The 12009-nt window shown below is 47.0% G+C and overlaps 1 protein-coding gene across 4 annotated transcripts in view; it reads left to right on the top strand.

The window, feature by feature from the left end:
• Positions 1 to 12009, top strand: part of DSCAML1 (DS cell adhesion molecule like 1) — a 346013-nt gene that overhangs the window by 311501 nt on the left and 22503 nt on the right. For all 4 annotated transcript variants that reach the window (XM_024570871.3, XM_045204094.2, XM_045204095.2 and 1 more), the window contains 3 exons: positions 2994 to 3234; positions 5056 to 5202; positions 7418 to 7573. In XM_024570871.3, coding sequence (XP_024426639.2) covers positions 2994 to 3234; positions 5056 to 5202; positions 7418 to 7573 — 544 coding nt within the window. The remainder of the gene's footprint in view (positions 1 to 2993; positions 3235 to 5055; positions 5203 to 7417; positions 7574 to 12009) is intronic.

Below are 12009 nucleotides of genomic sequence, written 5' to 3'. Positions count from 1 at the left end.
CTTAAGGCTGACTAATGTTCCTTTGAATGGATATACCACCTTTTCATCAATTCATCTGTTGATTGTACTTTTTGGCTATTGAGAATAATGTTGCTATGAACGTGAGTATATAGATATCTGTCTGTGTCCCTGCTTTCAATTCCTTTGAGTACATTCTCAGAAGTGGAATTGCTGGATCATGTGGTAATTCTATGTTTAACTTTCTGAGGAACTGCCATTCTGTTTTCCACAATGGTTACCACATTTACATTTCCACCAAGAGTGCACAAGGGTTCCAACTTCTCCAAATCCTCACCAATACTTGTTGTTTACCATGTTTGATAATAACTACCTAGTTAGTGTGAAGTGGTATCTTCAAACTCTTTCTTTTTTTTTTCAAACAACCAGTAATTGCTCCCCTCCCTTTCCATCTGATCACTTTTTGTCTGCTGTTCCGTTTCTCCCAGGCCCCTGAGCCAGTGCCAAATTATGTCCTTATTCATTCATTCAACAAATATGTATTTAGGGCCTACTCCAGGCCAGGTACCATGCTAGATACTGAAAGAACAGCAGAAAACAAAACAGACAACATCCTCATCCACATCCTCATGGAACTTACATGGATAGTCAACACACATAAGAAAATATATACAGGACATCTGGCCAAGATGGAGGCATAAGTAGATATACTTTGCCTCCTTCCACAACCAAAAGAAAGACAAGTTTAAACACAAAAAACAACCAGAACTGCCAGAAAATCAAACTGTATGGAAGTCCAACAACCAAGGAGTTAAAGAAGAAACATTCATCCAGACCAGTAGGAGGGCAGAGACGAGCAGGCAGGGTGGAGAGGACTCTCCACAAGGTGGCAGCTGGTGGACTGGACAAGGTGGAGGCTGGTGGAGTGGGCAGCCTCACATTTGCATGTGGGTGAACCAGGAGGAACAACTGTGGAGTGAGACAGACCACACAACCCAGGGTTCCAGTGTGGGAAAATAAAGCCTCAAAACCTGTAACTGAAAAAAATCTGTGGGGGTTGTGGCACTGGGAGAAATTCCCAGCCTCACAGAAGAGTTCATTGGAGAGACCTACAGGGTCGCAGAGAATGCACAAGCCCACCCACTCGGGAATCAGCACTGGAGGGGCCCAATTTGATTGTGGGTAATGGAGGGAGTGACTGAAATCCGGCAGAGAGTGGAGCAAGCGCCACTGCTCCCTCTCAGCTCCTCCCCCACATACAGCATCACAGCGCAGCGACCAGCATTACTCCGCCCTGGTGAACACCTAAGGCTCTGCCCCTTTACATAACAAGTGCACCAAGACAAAAAAAACATGACCCAAATGAAAGAACACATCAAAGCTCCAGAAATAATACAACTAAGCGAGGACGAGATAGCCAACCTATCAGATGCACAGTTCAAAACACTGGTAATCAGGAAGCTCACAGAATTGGTTGAATTTGGTCGAAAACTAGATGAAAAAACAAAGGCTATGCCAAGAGAAACAAAGGAAAATGTACAGGGAACCAATAGTGATGCGAAGGAAACTGGGACTCAAATCAACAGTGTGGACCAGATGAAGAAAGAAACATCCAACCAGAAAAGAATGAAGAAACAAGAACTTGGAAAAATGAGGAGAGGCATAGGAACCTCCAGGACATCTTGAAATGTCCCAACATCCGAATTATAGGGATGCCAGAAGGAGAAGAGGAAGAACAAAAAATTGAAAACTTATTTGAACAAATAATGAAGGAGAACTTCCCCAGGCTGGCAAAGGAAATAGACTTCCAGGAAGTCCAGGAAGCTCAGAGAGTCCCAAAGAAGCTGGACCCAAGGAGGAACACACCAAGGCACATCATAATTACATTAGCCAAGATTAAGCAGAAGGAGAGAATCTTAGAAGCAGCAAGAGAAAAAGGACAAAGGAGTTCCCATAAGACTGTCAGCTGATTTCTCAAAAGAAACCTTACAGGCCAGAAGGGGCTGGAAAGTAGTATTCCAAGTCATGAAAGGCAAGGACCTACATCCAAGATGACTCTATGCAGCAAAGCTATCATTTAGAATGGAAGGGCAGATCAAGTGCTTCCCAGATAGGGTCAAGTTACAGGAGTTCATCGTCACCAAGCCCTTATTATATGAAATGTTAAAGGGACTTATCTAAGAAAAAGAAGATAAAAAATATGAACAGTAAAATGACAACAAACTCACAACTATCAACAACTGAACCTACAAAAACAAAAACAAAAGCAAACTAAGCAAACTAGAACAGGAACAGATTCACAGAAATAGAGATCACCTGAAGGGTTATCAGCGGGGAGGGGGCTGAGGGAGAATGGGGAAAAGGTACAGGGAATACGTAGCATAAATGGTAGGTACAAAATAGACAGGGGGATGTTAGAAATAGTATGGGAAATGGAGAAGCCAAAGAACTTATACACATGACCTATGGACATGAACTAAGATGGGGGAATGATGGTGGGGAGGGTACAGAGCAGAGGGGAATAAAGGGGAGAAAAAAAAATGGGACAACTGTAATAGCATAATCAATAAAATATGTTTTAAAAATAGAAAATATATACAATGTCAAATGATGTTAGTGTTGTTAAGAAAAATTTAGCCAGAAGAAATGTCAGAAGTGCTGAACATAGGGCAGGGTGCAATCTGATGAGAAAGCTTGAGGAAGGCCTCATTAAGAATGGGGATTTCAGCAGGGACACCACAGAGGCGAGGAGGCAAGGCTATCCAAGGAAAGAGTGTTCCCTGTGAGCTGTGAACAGGCCAGTGTGCTGGAGTGTAGCAAGCATATGGGATAGGAAATGGGTCCAAGAGGTAATGGGGGTCAGATCACATAGGGTTGTTTAGCCACTGTAAGCACTTGGGCTTTCACTTTGAGTGAAATGGGAGGCTTTAAAGGGTTGGGAGCAGAGGAGTGACATGATCTGCCTTTGGTTTTAAAAGCCTTTTCTCAGAGTGTCACTGTGTCTTGTCTCCCCTCCCCTTGCCCTATACTCACAGGCACCCAAGAAGGAGCTACAGAATGGCGTGATCCGGGGCTACCAGATTGGCTACAGAGAGAACAGTCCTGGCAGCAATGGGCAGTACAGCATCGTGGAGATGAAGGCCACTGGGGACAGCGAGGTCTACACCCTGGACAACCTCAAGAAGTTTGCCCAGTATGGGGTGGTGGTCCAGGCCTTCAATCGAGCTGGCACAGGGCCCTCGTCCAGCGAGATCAATGCCACCACCCTGGAGGATGGTGAGAGCACCAGCAGAGGGTAAAGGATGCAGATCCTGGTCATAGGCAGAACCAAAGCTGCCAATGAGGTCTTGAGGCCCTCCCACCACTCCCAGGCCCCATTAAGTTCTCGTGGTCCACACAGGTTCCCTGAATCCCTTCATCTCTCTTGCCCGTTGGCTCCTTGAGTGTTACGTGGTCAGTTGAGCACCCGGGCCTCTCAGTCCATTTGGCCAGTTCTCTATCCATCACTTGCTGGTGCTCTGCCCATTAGTCTGTCTGTTGATCTGTTGGCCCATCTGAGTGCCTTTCTTTGCATTCTCCAACCATGCTTCTCCTTCCACCTTTCCTTCCTCCCTTGTTCTGGCCTTCACCCATCTCTCTCCCCATGCTCTTTCCTTTACACACTATGATTACCCTCTTGCACAGGAGCAAGTCTGGATGCAGGACCCAGTGATGTGGATGCAGGATGCATGGGAATGTCACATCTCGAGGAGAGGCTGTCCAGAGCACATACCAGTGTGCCCAACCAAATACTAAGCTCCTGTCCACCCAGGTCCATGCTGGGAAACAGCCAGAGCAGGCCCACCTCTGGCCTCCATTATAGCACCACCTCCCCTGCTTTGGGGTTAGGGACCTGGAATTTCCAGCAGAAGACATGTGCATGGGCTGGGGAGTCCTTTTCCAAACAGGAGAGGAAGAAAGTTTCCAGCAGCATGCGCTCAGCAGTTTTTCATCCTTAATTAAGGCCCTCGTTAGCCTGTCAGCACCCGATCGTTTCCTGGCAATATTAGCACTCCTCCCGGGGTATTCAAGGGCCCCTGCTTTAGCAATAGTGTCTTTTCCATAATTATATTACCTTCATTTTGTTCAAACGGGCGATCTGTATTAGTTTATTACACTGGGTCCCTAATTACATGGTGCTTATATTTTTACACCTAAGTAATATGAAACAATAATCATTGTCAAAGAGGATCGTTAGGATGATATATTATCATTTAAATGCTCATAAAAATTAGAGTTGCCTCTTGTGGGGTAACAGGATCTAATTACCTTCCATCCAGTCTGTGCCTCCTTTCTCCCACTGAAAGCGAAGCAGACAAGGGCTTTCCCTTTGCCCTCCTGCTTCTCAGAAGCCAGCAGGAAGTGCCCCCCAAGTTCTCCCCAGCCAAGGTGGCTCCTGGGGCCTGGTGTCCCCACTCTTTGTCATCTTGGAAAGGGCAAGTTGCCCTTTCCCATCAATCATCCAAGGCATTTGGGTGTGTTTGTGTGCAGGGACAGGGACAGAGGTGTAATGGTCCCAGAAGTCTCAAAGGTGTCTATGCCACATCCTTTCCCTTTCACCAGGGTTAACCAAAATCCTCTTTCCTTCTTTTCCTTCCCTTTAGCTTGACACAAGGACACAAGGGTCCCTAGACCCAGGCCTTGACTCAGATGCCCTGGTCAGGTGACACCAAAGGGCTGGCAGCCATCAGACAAGATCATTAATCACAGAGACCTCCAGGGCTGGACATGCTGGGCTGTGGTGCCCATTGGTGAATTCCTGGGGACTCATGCCCAGAGTTCATCTCCTTCTTCCCCCAGCATTTGCCCAGAACTAGGGATACGCCCCCTAAAGAACAAGGAACCAAGTCCATAAAGACCTCTGCTTACCCAAATCTCCTGGAAATGAGACATTGTTCACTTCTTAGCCCAAACTCTAATCACTCACTGAGTCAAGAGATCCTTCCACTTTTCTAACCTGAAGCTCCTCTGGCTGAGCAGCAGGACCAAGCCTGGGATATGTATGTGGTGTTGCGCCTCCCTGACTGGGCCCTTGGGTTCTTCCCTCACCCCATGCAGTGCCCAGCCAGCCCCCTGAGAATGTCCGGGCCTTGTCCATCACTTCTGATGTGGCTGTCATCTCCTGGTCAGAGCCCCCACGAAGCACTCTCAATGGTGTCCTCAAAGGCTATCGGGTCATCTTCTGGTCACTCTACATTGATGGGGGTGAGTCTGCTGGGAGTGAGGGCTGGGTCTCAGGGTGAGAGGTACAGGGTGGTAAGGTCTGCGGTCATGCCTAGTTAGAGCTGAGCATATTCCCATGGGATGTCAAATGGAAGTGCAGACTCCCTCTTCTGCACATATTATCCAGGGACCAGGGTCACCTTTCTGGTTGGGAGGAGGGACACCAGCTGCTCCTAGACAGCAGTATGTTTGGGAATGACTTGAGGGGTCACAGGGGCATATTTGCTTTTCTAATATGATATATTGATATGAGGCTTTTATGGCCAGGTCAGTCAGGGTCCCAGCAGGGTACAGTGGCATACCCAAATGGGGCCATTTAATGAAGAGGAAGCTGCTTGAGAAGGGTGTGGAGGGAGGTTGAGAATAGCACCAGCAGGAAGCCCTCACCATTCAGGGCTAAGGGGGCAAGAAGAGGAAGCAGGATCTGCAGAACCCAGGAGCCAGCCACACCTTGTCCAGGCCATGAGATATGCAGTGTGTGTCAGGGAGAAGGGTAGACCAGAGCCTGCATGGGGCTGGGGGCAGGAATGGCAGAGGGAGAAAAACCAAGACAGTACCCCGGCCCTTTGCATGCTGTCCTTCCCTGGGATGCTCTAGTCCAAACGGCATTGTGTGGCCCCACAAGAAACCAGGCCCTGTCCACCAGGGTGCACAGCCCTGGCAGTGAACAGGAAGTCTGCAGTCATGCCAGCCAGAGGCCCAGCGTCCCTAACTAGGAAATGTTCTGCTGGGATCACAAAGGGCTACAGAGAGTTTGCTCCCAAAATGCTAACCCTTCTGGCCCCAAACCTGGCCCCTCCCTTCTTTCCTGGAGGCCCTAGGACTCCAGCTCATGGCCTCTCTCCAGGGTAGCTGCCCTTCCCTTCCCTACCTGGTTTCTGCTCTGCCCAGACACACTGCCAATAGAATTGTCTTCCCTCTTCACCACCTCCAGTGTCTTCTCCAAAAGCACAGAGGCCTGGATCTCAGGGATTTGACCTCAGGGTCTCCCAAGTTCTCACATTGTGAGATGCCCTTGTGTCTGTGCTGAGTCAGGTAACAGGTAGTCTCTCATTTTTCAGAACCAGCTTCCTCTTTTCTAAGCCTGCAGGCATCCCCAGATCAGCCCCTTCAGGTGAGGAAGGCATTGGCCTCTCTAATATCCAAAGGCCACCCGGATTGTTGGCTACACTGCCTTCTTCCCAGAAGAACCTCTTTTGGGTCTTTCTCTGGCTCCAGTCCTGGATGGGTCTGCCCTGGTTTCTGGCCTCCTGGAAAAGGAAGATCCTGCTGCTCAGGCCTCCAAGGTTCACTCGAACAGACCTGGAGTCCTTTTACACTGGACATGGCATTCTCACCCTCCAGACCCTGGCAGTCTGCTGTCCTCCCCCAGCCCAGTCCCCGCCTGGAGCCCCTTGCCTGCTCCAGGGCCCTGGCAAGGTATTGAGGTAGTTTTGTGGGACTTGGCTTCTACAAGGCCTGTCCTCAGCCAGTGTCTAGTCTTGCCTTTCTACAAGCCCAATAGTCCCAGTGGGAGGGCTGACAGCTCAGATGCCTGTCTCTTTTCCTCCGTCTCAGACCCTGGCCCTCCCATGGGAAACTCTCCCTAAGCTCTTCCTCAGTCGATGGCAAGTTCCTTTGTATAGCCAAAACGACAGGTCCTCACTGAGCGGGAAGAAGGCCTGGCCCTTTCTCACTATTGAGAGTTCAGGATGCGGGCCAAGGAGCAGTCTGATGCAGCCCCAGCCTGTCCAAGTCACCCCCGGTTGATACACTGCCTAGGAAGAGCTGAGAGTAGGCTCTAGGGCAGCAAAAAGGAATGGCTGTGACTGTCCCACCTGGTGTGAGCTCCCTCCCTCTACATCTAAGCCATTCCTGGGCTCCCTTACGTGAAGATGGCCAGGGGAAATATTGCTTGGAGAGATGAAGACATGGAAGTATTCTAAAGGGAGAGTATTAAATTGAATTTGGTGCAAGGTCAGCTGGGTGCTGAGACCAGGCCAGCAAATGCTGTTCGCCATGGTGGGGCCACTGAAGAGAGATGTGGCCTGGAAGCAGTGTCCAAATCCAGCCCCATGTACCTTGAGGTGGAGGACTAGAGTTGAAGACTGAGCCCAGTGAAGCTGGCCTGACTAGAGACCAGTCTGGCAAAGAGGTGTCAGAGGGACCATGGCAAGGCCAGCCCAGGCTGCATTCAGAGGCTGCTTGTCTCTGGCAGAGTGGGGTGAGATGCAGAACATCACGACCACACGGGAGCAGGTGGAGCTGCGAGGCATGGAGAAGTTCACCAACTACAGCGTGCAGGTGCTGGCCTACACCCAGGCTGGGGATGGTGTACGTAGCAGCGTGCTCTACATCCAGACCAAGGAGGATGGTGAGTGTCTGCTCCAAGCCACTGGGACCCAGCCTGAGGGGCAGGCTCTCCAGGGCCTGTTGTTGAGCATGCCCTTGAGATGCTCACTGCCCATCCCATCAGAGGAAAAGGACAAGAACAGAGTACCATCTTCCTCTCTTTGAGGACTCTGGGGCCCTGCTATGGGAGAAAGGGCTTACAGTGGATGATGGTGAAACGCTTTGGGACTCACAAACACAGAAGAAGCCATAACCCAGATAAAGCCTCTCCCCCAACCCCTACCCCAAGGGCACCCTTTTTTTGGCACCTGATCCCCTGCAAGTTTCAGCCTGGCTTCCTCTGGATACAGAAGGTTGAGGTTGAGGGGGAACAATAACATCACCCACACACCCCAGGTTAGGGACTTAGCAGTCACCCTGCAGAGGCCCCAGAATGCACTCGGGTGTACCAGGGATCTCTCAGGGAGGGAATGGGATGTGCCTCCATTTGGAGCTGTGGTCTCAAAGCCCGTCTCCATGGAGGCAGAACTAGAGGGAAACCAAAGATAAGGAGCCAAGACTCAAGGGTGGAGTAACAAAATAAGGGGGTAGGGGAAGACTGGGAGCTGCGTCAACCCAGGAGAGAACAGATTGGGAGAAGGACCAGACTTCCATCCAGGGCCAGAGCTGCACCCCTCACCCCACCCCAACCCCATGGTGTAGTTGACTCTGTAACATTCTGAGCCAGATACTGAATTTTTAGAAGAGCTGGTTTATGTGAAGAGTGGCTGGCCCACAATGGGCACTTAAGAAACAGTACACATTGTTGGTATTATGGTTTTCTTCCCACTCAGCCTTAGTTTTTCCAAAGTCTATGTTGTACCCATACAATTTGCCAAAAGGTATTGGGGTTAGAGGAGTTGGGGGGAAAAAAAGACTAAGGCTAGGAGTATTGGTGGAGAAGTTCCCACAGAAGCCAAGCACTCAGTGACCAGACCACATTCCAACTCAGCTTAATGCTACCCATTCTTTCCAAGCCCTCCCTTTCCATCAGATTCGACCCTTCCCACCATAAGCTCTGAGCAATTAAATATTTACCAACCTGCCCGTCCTACTTTTCCTGTCATTAATTCCCCCAATCAGGGCTTCCTGGGACAGCTCCAGGCAGAGCCACCTGCTCTTATGTGGAGACTGAACTAGGATGGTGCTCAGAGCCCGGCCCCTTCCAGTGCCCAGGCTCACACACACAGGCAGCCTCTAGAAGTGAACCACTCAGGCCCAAAGACTCCCTGCATCCTATTCCAGTGCAATGCCTGAGCCATAGCACTTGCATGTGCATTTAGCTGATCGAGGTGAGGCCCTACCAGGGGATCTAGAGTCCAGGAGCACTGTCCCGGGGAATCTAGAGCTGCCTCCAGAGCCACACACCGGAATGCACACAGGCAGGGCCAGGCCCTCAGGCAGCAGCTTTACAGAGTGGAAGGGGCACTGGCACACACAGCAAACAGGCATGCCCCAGTCCTGCCAGTTATTGGCAAGTCACTGAAATTTCTGAACTTCAGCTTCCTCATAATAAAATGAGGACAAGTGATGTCTCATCAAATTGTTGTAAGAACCAAGTTAACTGTAAAGTCCTTTCTAAAATGTCGAGTGATAGAAAATGGTAACTTTTTAAGGCTACCAAGGTGCTGGCAATGAAATGACTGCTCACAATGAACCCAGGTGCCACTAAAGGAATTGGTTTCCCCCAAGGGAGGCCTAGGCCAGAGGAATCTACAGTCAAATGAAGTCTCATCCGGAACAGCGGTCATAACATCACATGTATGTGATGCGCTCTCATAGGTATGATTTAACCTTCCCAATATCCCTATGAGGTAGGTTTTATTTCCATTTTAGAGGTAAGAAAACTGAGGCCTAGAAAGCCAAAGCAACTTATTGAAGGTCTCTCTGCTAACAGGTGGCCTATCAAGGCTTTCTTGCCTCCATATCCTCTATATCTTCCATCTTACCCCTGTATTAGTTAGGAAGCTTTTGTTTGTGAGTAATATGAGTAGAAAAGGTCTAAGCAATAAGCATATTTATTCTCAGACATAATAAGAAGTCTTGAGTAGGACAGCTCCAGAGTTGGTTAACTCAGTGGTCCCCATCTCTCTGCTCTGCCATCCTCAAAATGTTGTCTGTCCCCCTTGTAATTTCAAGATGACTACAGCCCCAGGCATCACACCAGACAAGACAGAGTGCAGGGGACTAATGATAGGAAGGAGGTGGGAGGGATAAGAACTAGTGTCAGAGAGGCCTGTGAGAACCTGTGGGCATCTAGGCAGAGGAGAGAAGGTGTGCGCTGGGCCGCAGCAGTGAGGATGAAGGGAAGAGCAGGGCCAAGTTTAGAGAAGCATCTCAGAGGGTTTCCACTTCCAGCAATGGTGGACTAGATAACTCAAACCCACTCTCCTTCTTGCTGAGCACACTATAAAATCTGGATAAAATATTTTTTAAAAGACCTGCTTGAAGGAATCAGATTGCTGGCAGGAGAGTGAAGAATTACTGGGCTAGGATCCAAGGGAGAATGAAAGACCAGAAGGTAAGCCTGGCATTTGGAACAACTTTTCCCCTGGGGGGCTATTTGCTGAATCCGGAGGCAGTTGCTGAGAATCTAAGCAGCATTAGAAAAACATGAATTGGAGGCCAGGGCCTGCCAGGGTGTGTGGGTCTGTCTGGTGAAACACCCCCCCCTCCACCACCCCCCGCTTTAAATTAAGACCATGCTGCAGAACAGCACTCTAGGATTACAAGTAAGTCCAAAGTAGCCAGGTCAGCTTTACATCACAGCAGAGTCATGAAAGTTATGCTGAAACAACCCCAGGTTGCTACTGCCCCAAACTGCAGGTACCTGTCAGAAACAAACATTAATTCTCTCTTAGGAAGATTACAGGACTTGAGGCCTCAAATTAGTTTTACAAGCAATTTTGCAAATACTGTGTCTGGCATACAGTAAAAAAAATAATAAGGGTAATGTAAAAAACCATCAGAAAAAGAAACAAACCCACAAGAATTCCAAACATAGGTTTCTTTTTTAAATCAAATATGGACTTTTGAATAATTATTCTTAATAGATTGAAATTATAAGAGAATTGGAAACTCTCAAATGGAAAATCTAGAAATAAAAACTACTGATGCCTGAAATAAATAACTCGGTAGATAAGTTTAAATAAATCAGACATGGCTGAAGAGATAACTAGTGAACTGGAAGTTAGGCCAGAAGGAAATACCCAAATGAAGCACAGAAAGATGGATTAATAGAAAATAAAAGCATAAGTAAGACATAGAGCAGTGATTTTCAAACTTGACTGTGCATACAAGTTACTTGTATGTGAAAAATTCATGTGAAAATTCAGATCCTGTTTTAGCAGGCATAGGGTAAAACCTGAGATTTAGCATTTCTAACATGCTCCCAGGTGATGCTGCTGCTGATCCATGGACCACATTCTGAATATCAAGGACATAGAGGATGCAAGAAGATATTCCAAAGAAGAGGAGAAAGACAGTGGGGCAGAAGATAAAATGTCTGAAAACTTGTCAGAACCTTTGTAAGATATCAAGCCACAAATGCAAGAAGCTCCACAAACTCAACAGGCAATAACTTAAAGAAATCCACAATAAGACTCATCAGAATAAACCTGCTAAGCAAAAATACAAAGAGAAAAATCTTAAAAGCAATCAAAGTAAAAAAGAAGCAACAATTAGATTGTCATCTAATTTATCAGAAATAATGGAAGCCAGAAAATAATGTAATAGTATATTTAAAGTACAAAAGGAAAATTGTTATGAACCTATGACTTTATACCAAGCAAAAATATTCTTCAAGATTAAGATGAAATAAAATTTTTTCATACAAAAACTGAATTTATCACCAACATACTTTCCCTAGAAAAATATTAAAGGGCATTCTTTAGTTAGAGTGAAAATGACCCCAAGTGGAAGGTTAGTGATGCAGTGAGGAAAGAAAAGCAATTAGATGATGAATATATGCGTAAATATCAATTAATATTGACTGTCTAAAAATGATGGTGATGATATCATCTTAGGGAAGATCTAAATATTATGCAGAATTAAAATATACAAGAATGGCTTATAAATTGGGAGAGGGTATCTAGAAGTTCTAAGTCCCTTGCACTGTGTGAGAAAAAAAGTGCCAATTAATGATATTAGACTTTGGAAAGTTAAAGGTTCCTGTTCTAATCTGTTCAGTAACCACTAAAAGTGGTGAATTATTGTATAACAGCCAAACTAATAGAATGGGATAAATAGAGTATTTTTTAGAATACTTAATCCAGAAGAAGGCACAAAAGGAAAGAAAAACAAAATAGGTGGGAATAATGAAAAGTATTTAGTAAGCTTGGATATTTAAACTTAAATACATTAATAATTGTATTAAAGATAAATTAACTAAACTCTCCAATTGAAAGATAAACTCTGTCA

This window comes from Desmodus rotundus, chromosome 5, assembly GCF_022682495.2.
Source record: "Desmodus rotundus isolate HL8 chromosome 5, HLdesRot8A.1, whole genome shotgun sequence".
Lineage (NCBI taxonomy): Eukaryota > Metazoa > Chordata > Mammalia > Chiroptera > Phyllostomidae > Desmodus > Desmodus rotundus.
This window is presented reverse-complemented; position numbering and strand designations above follow the sequence as displayed.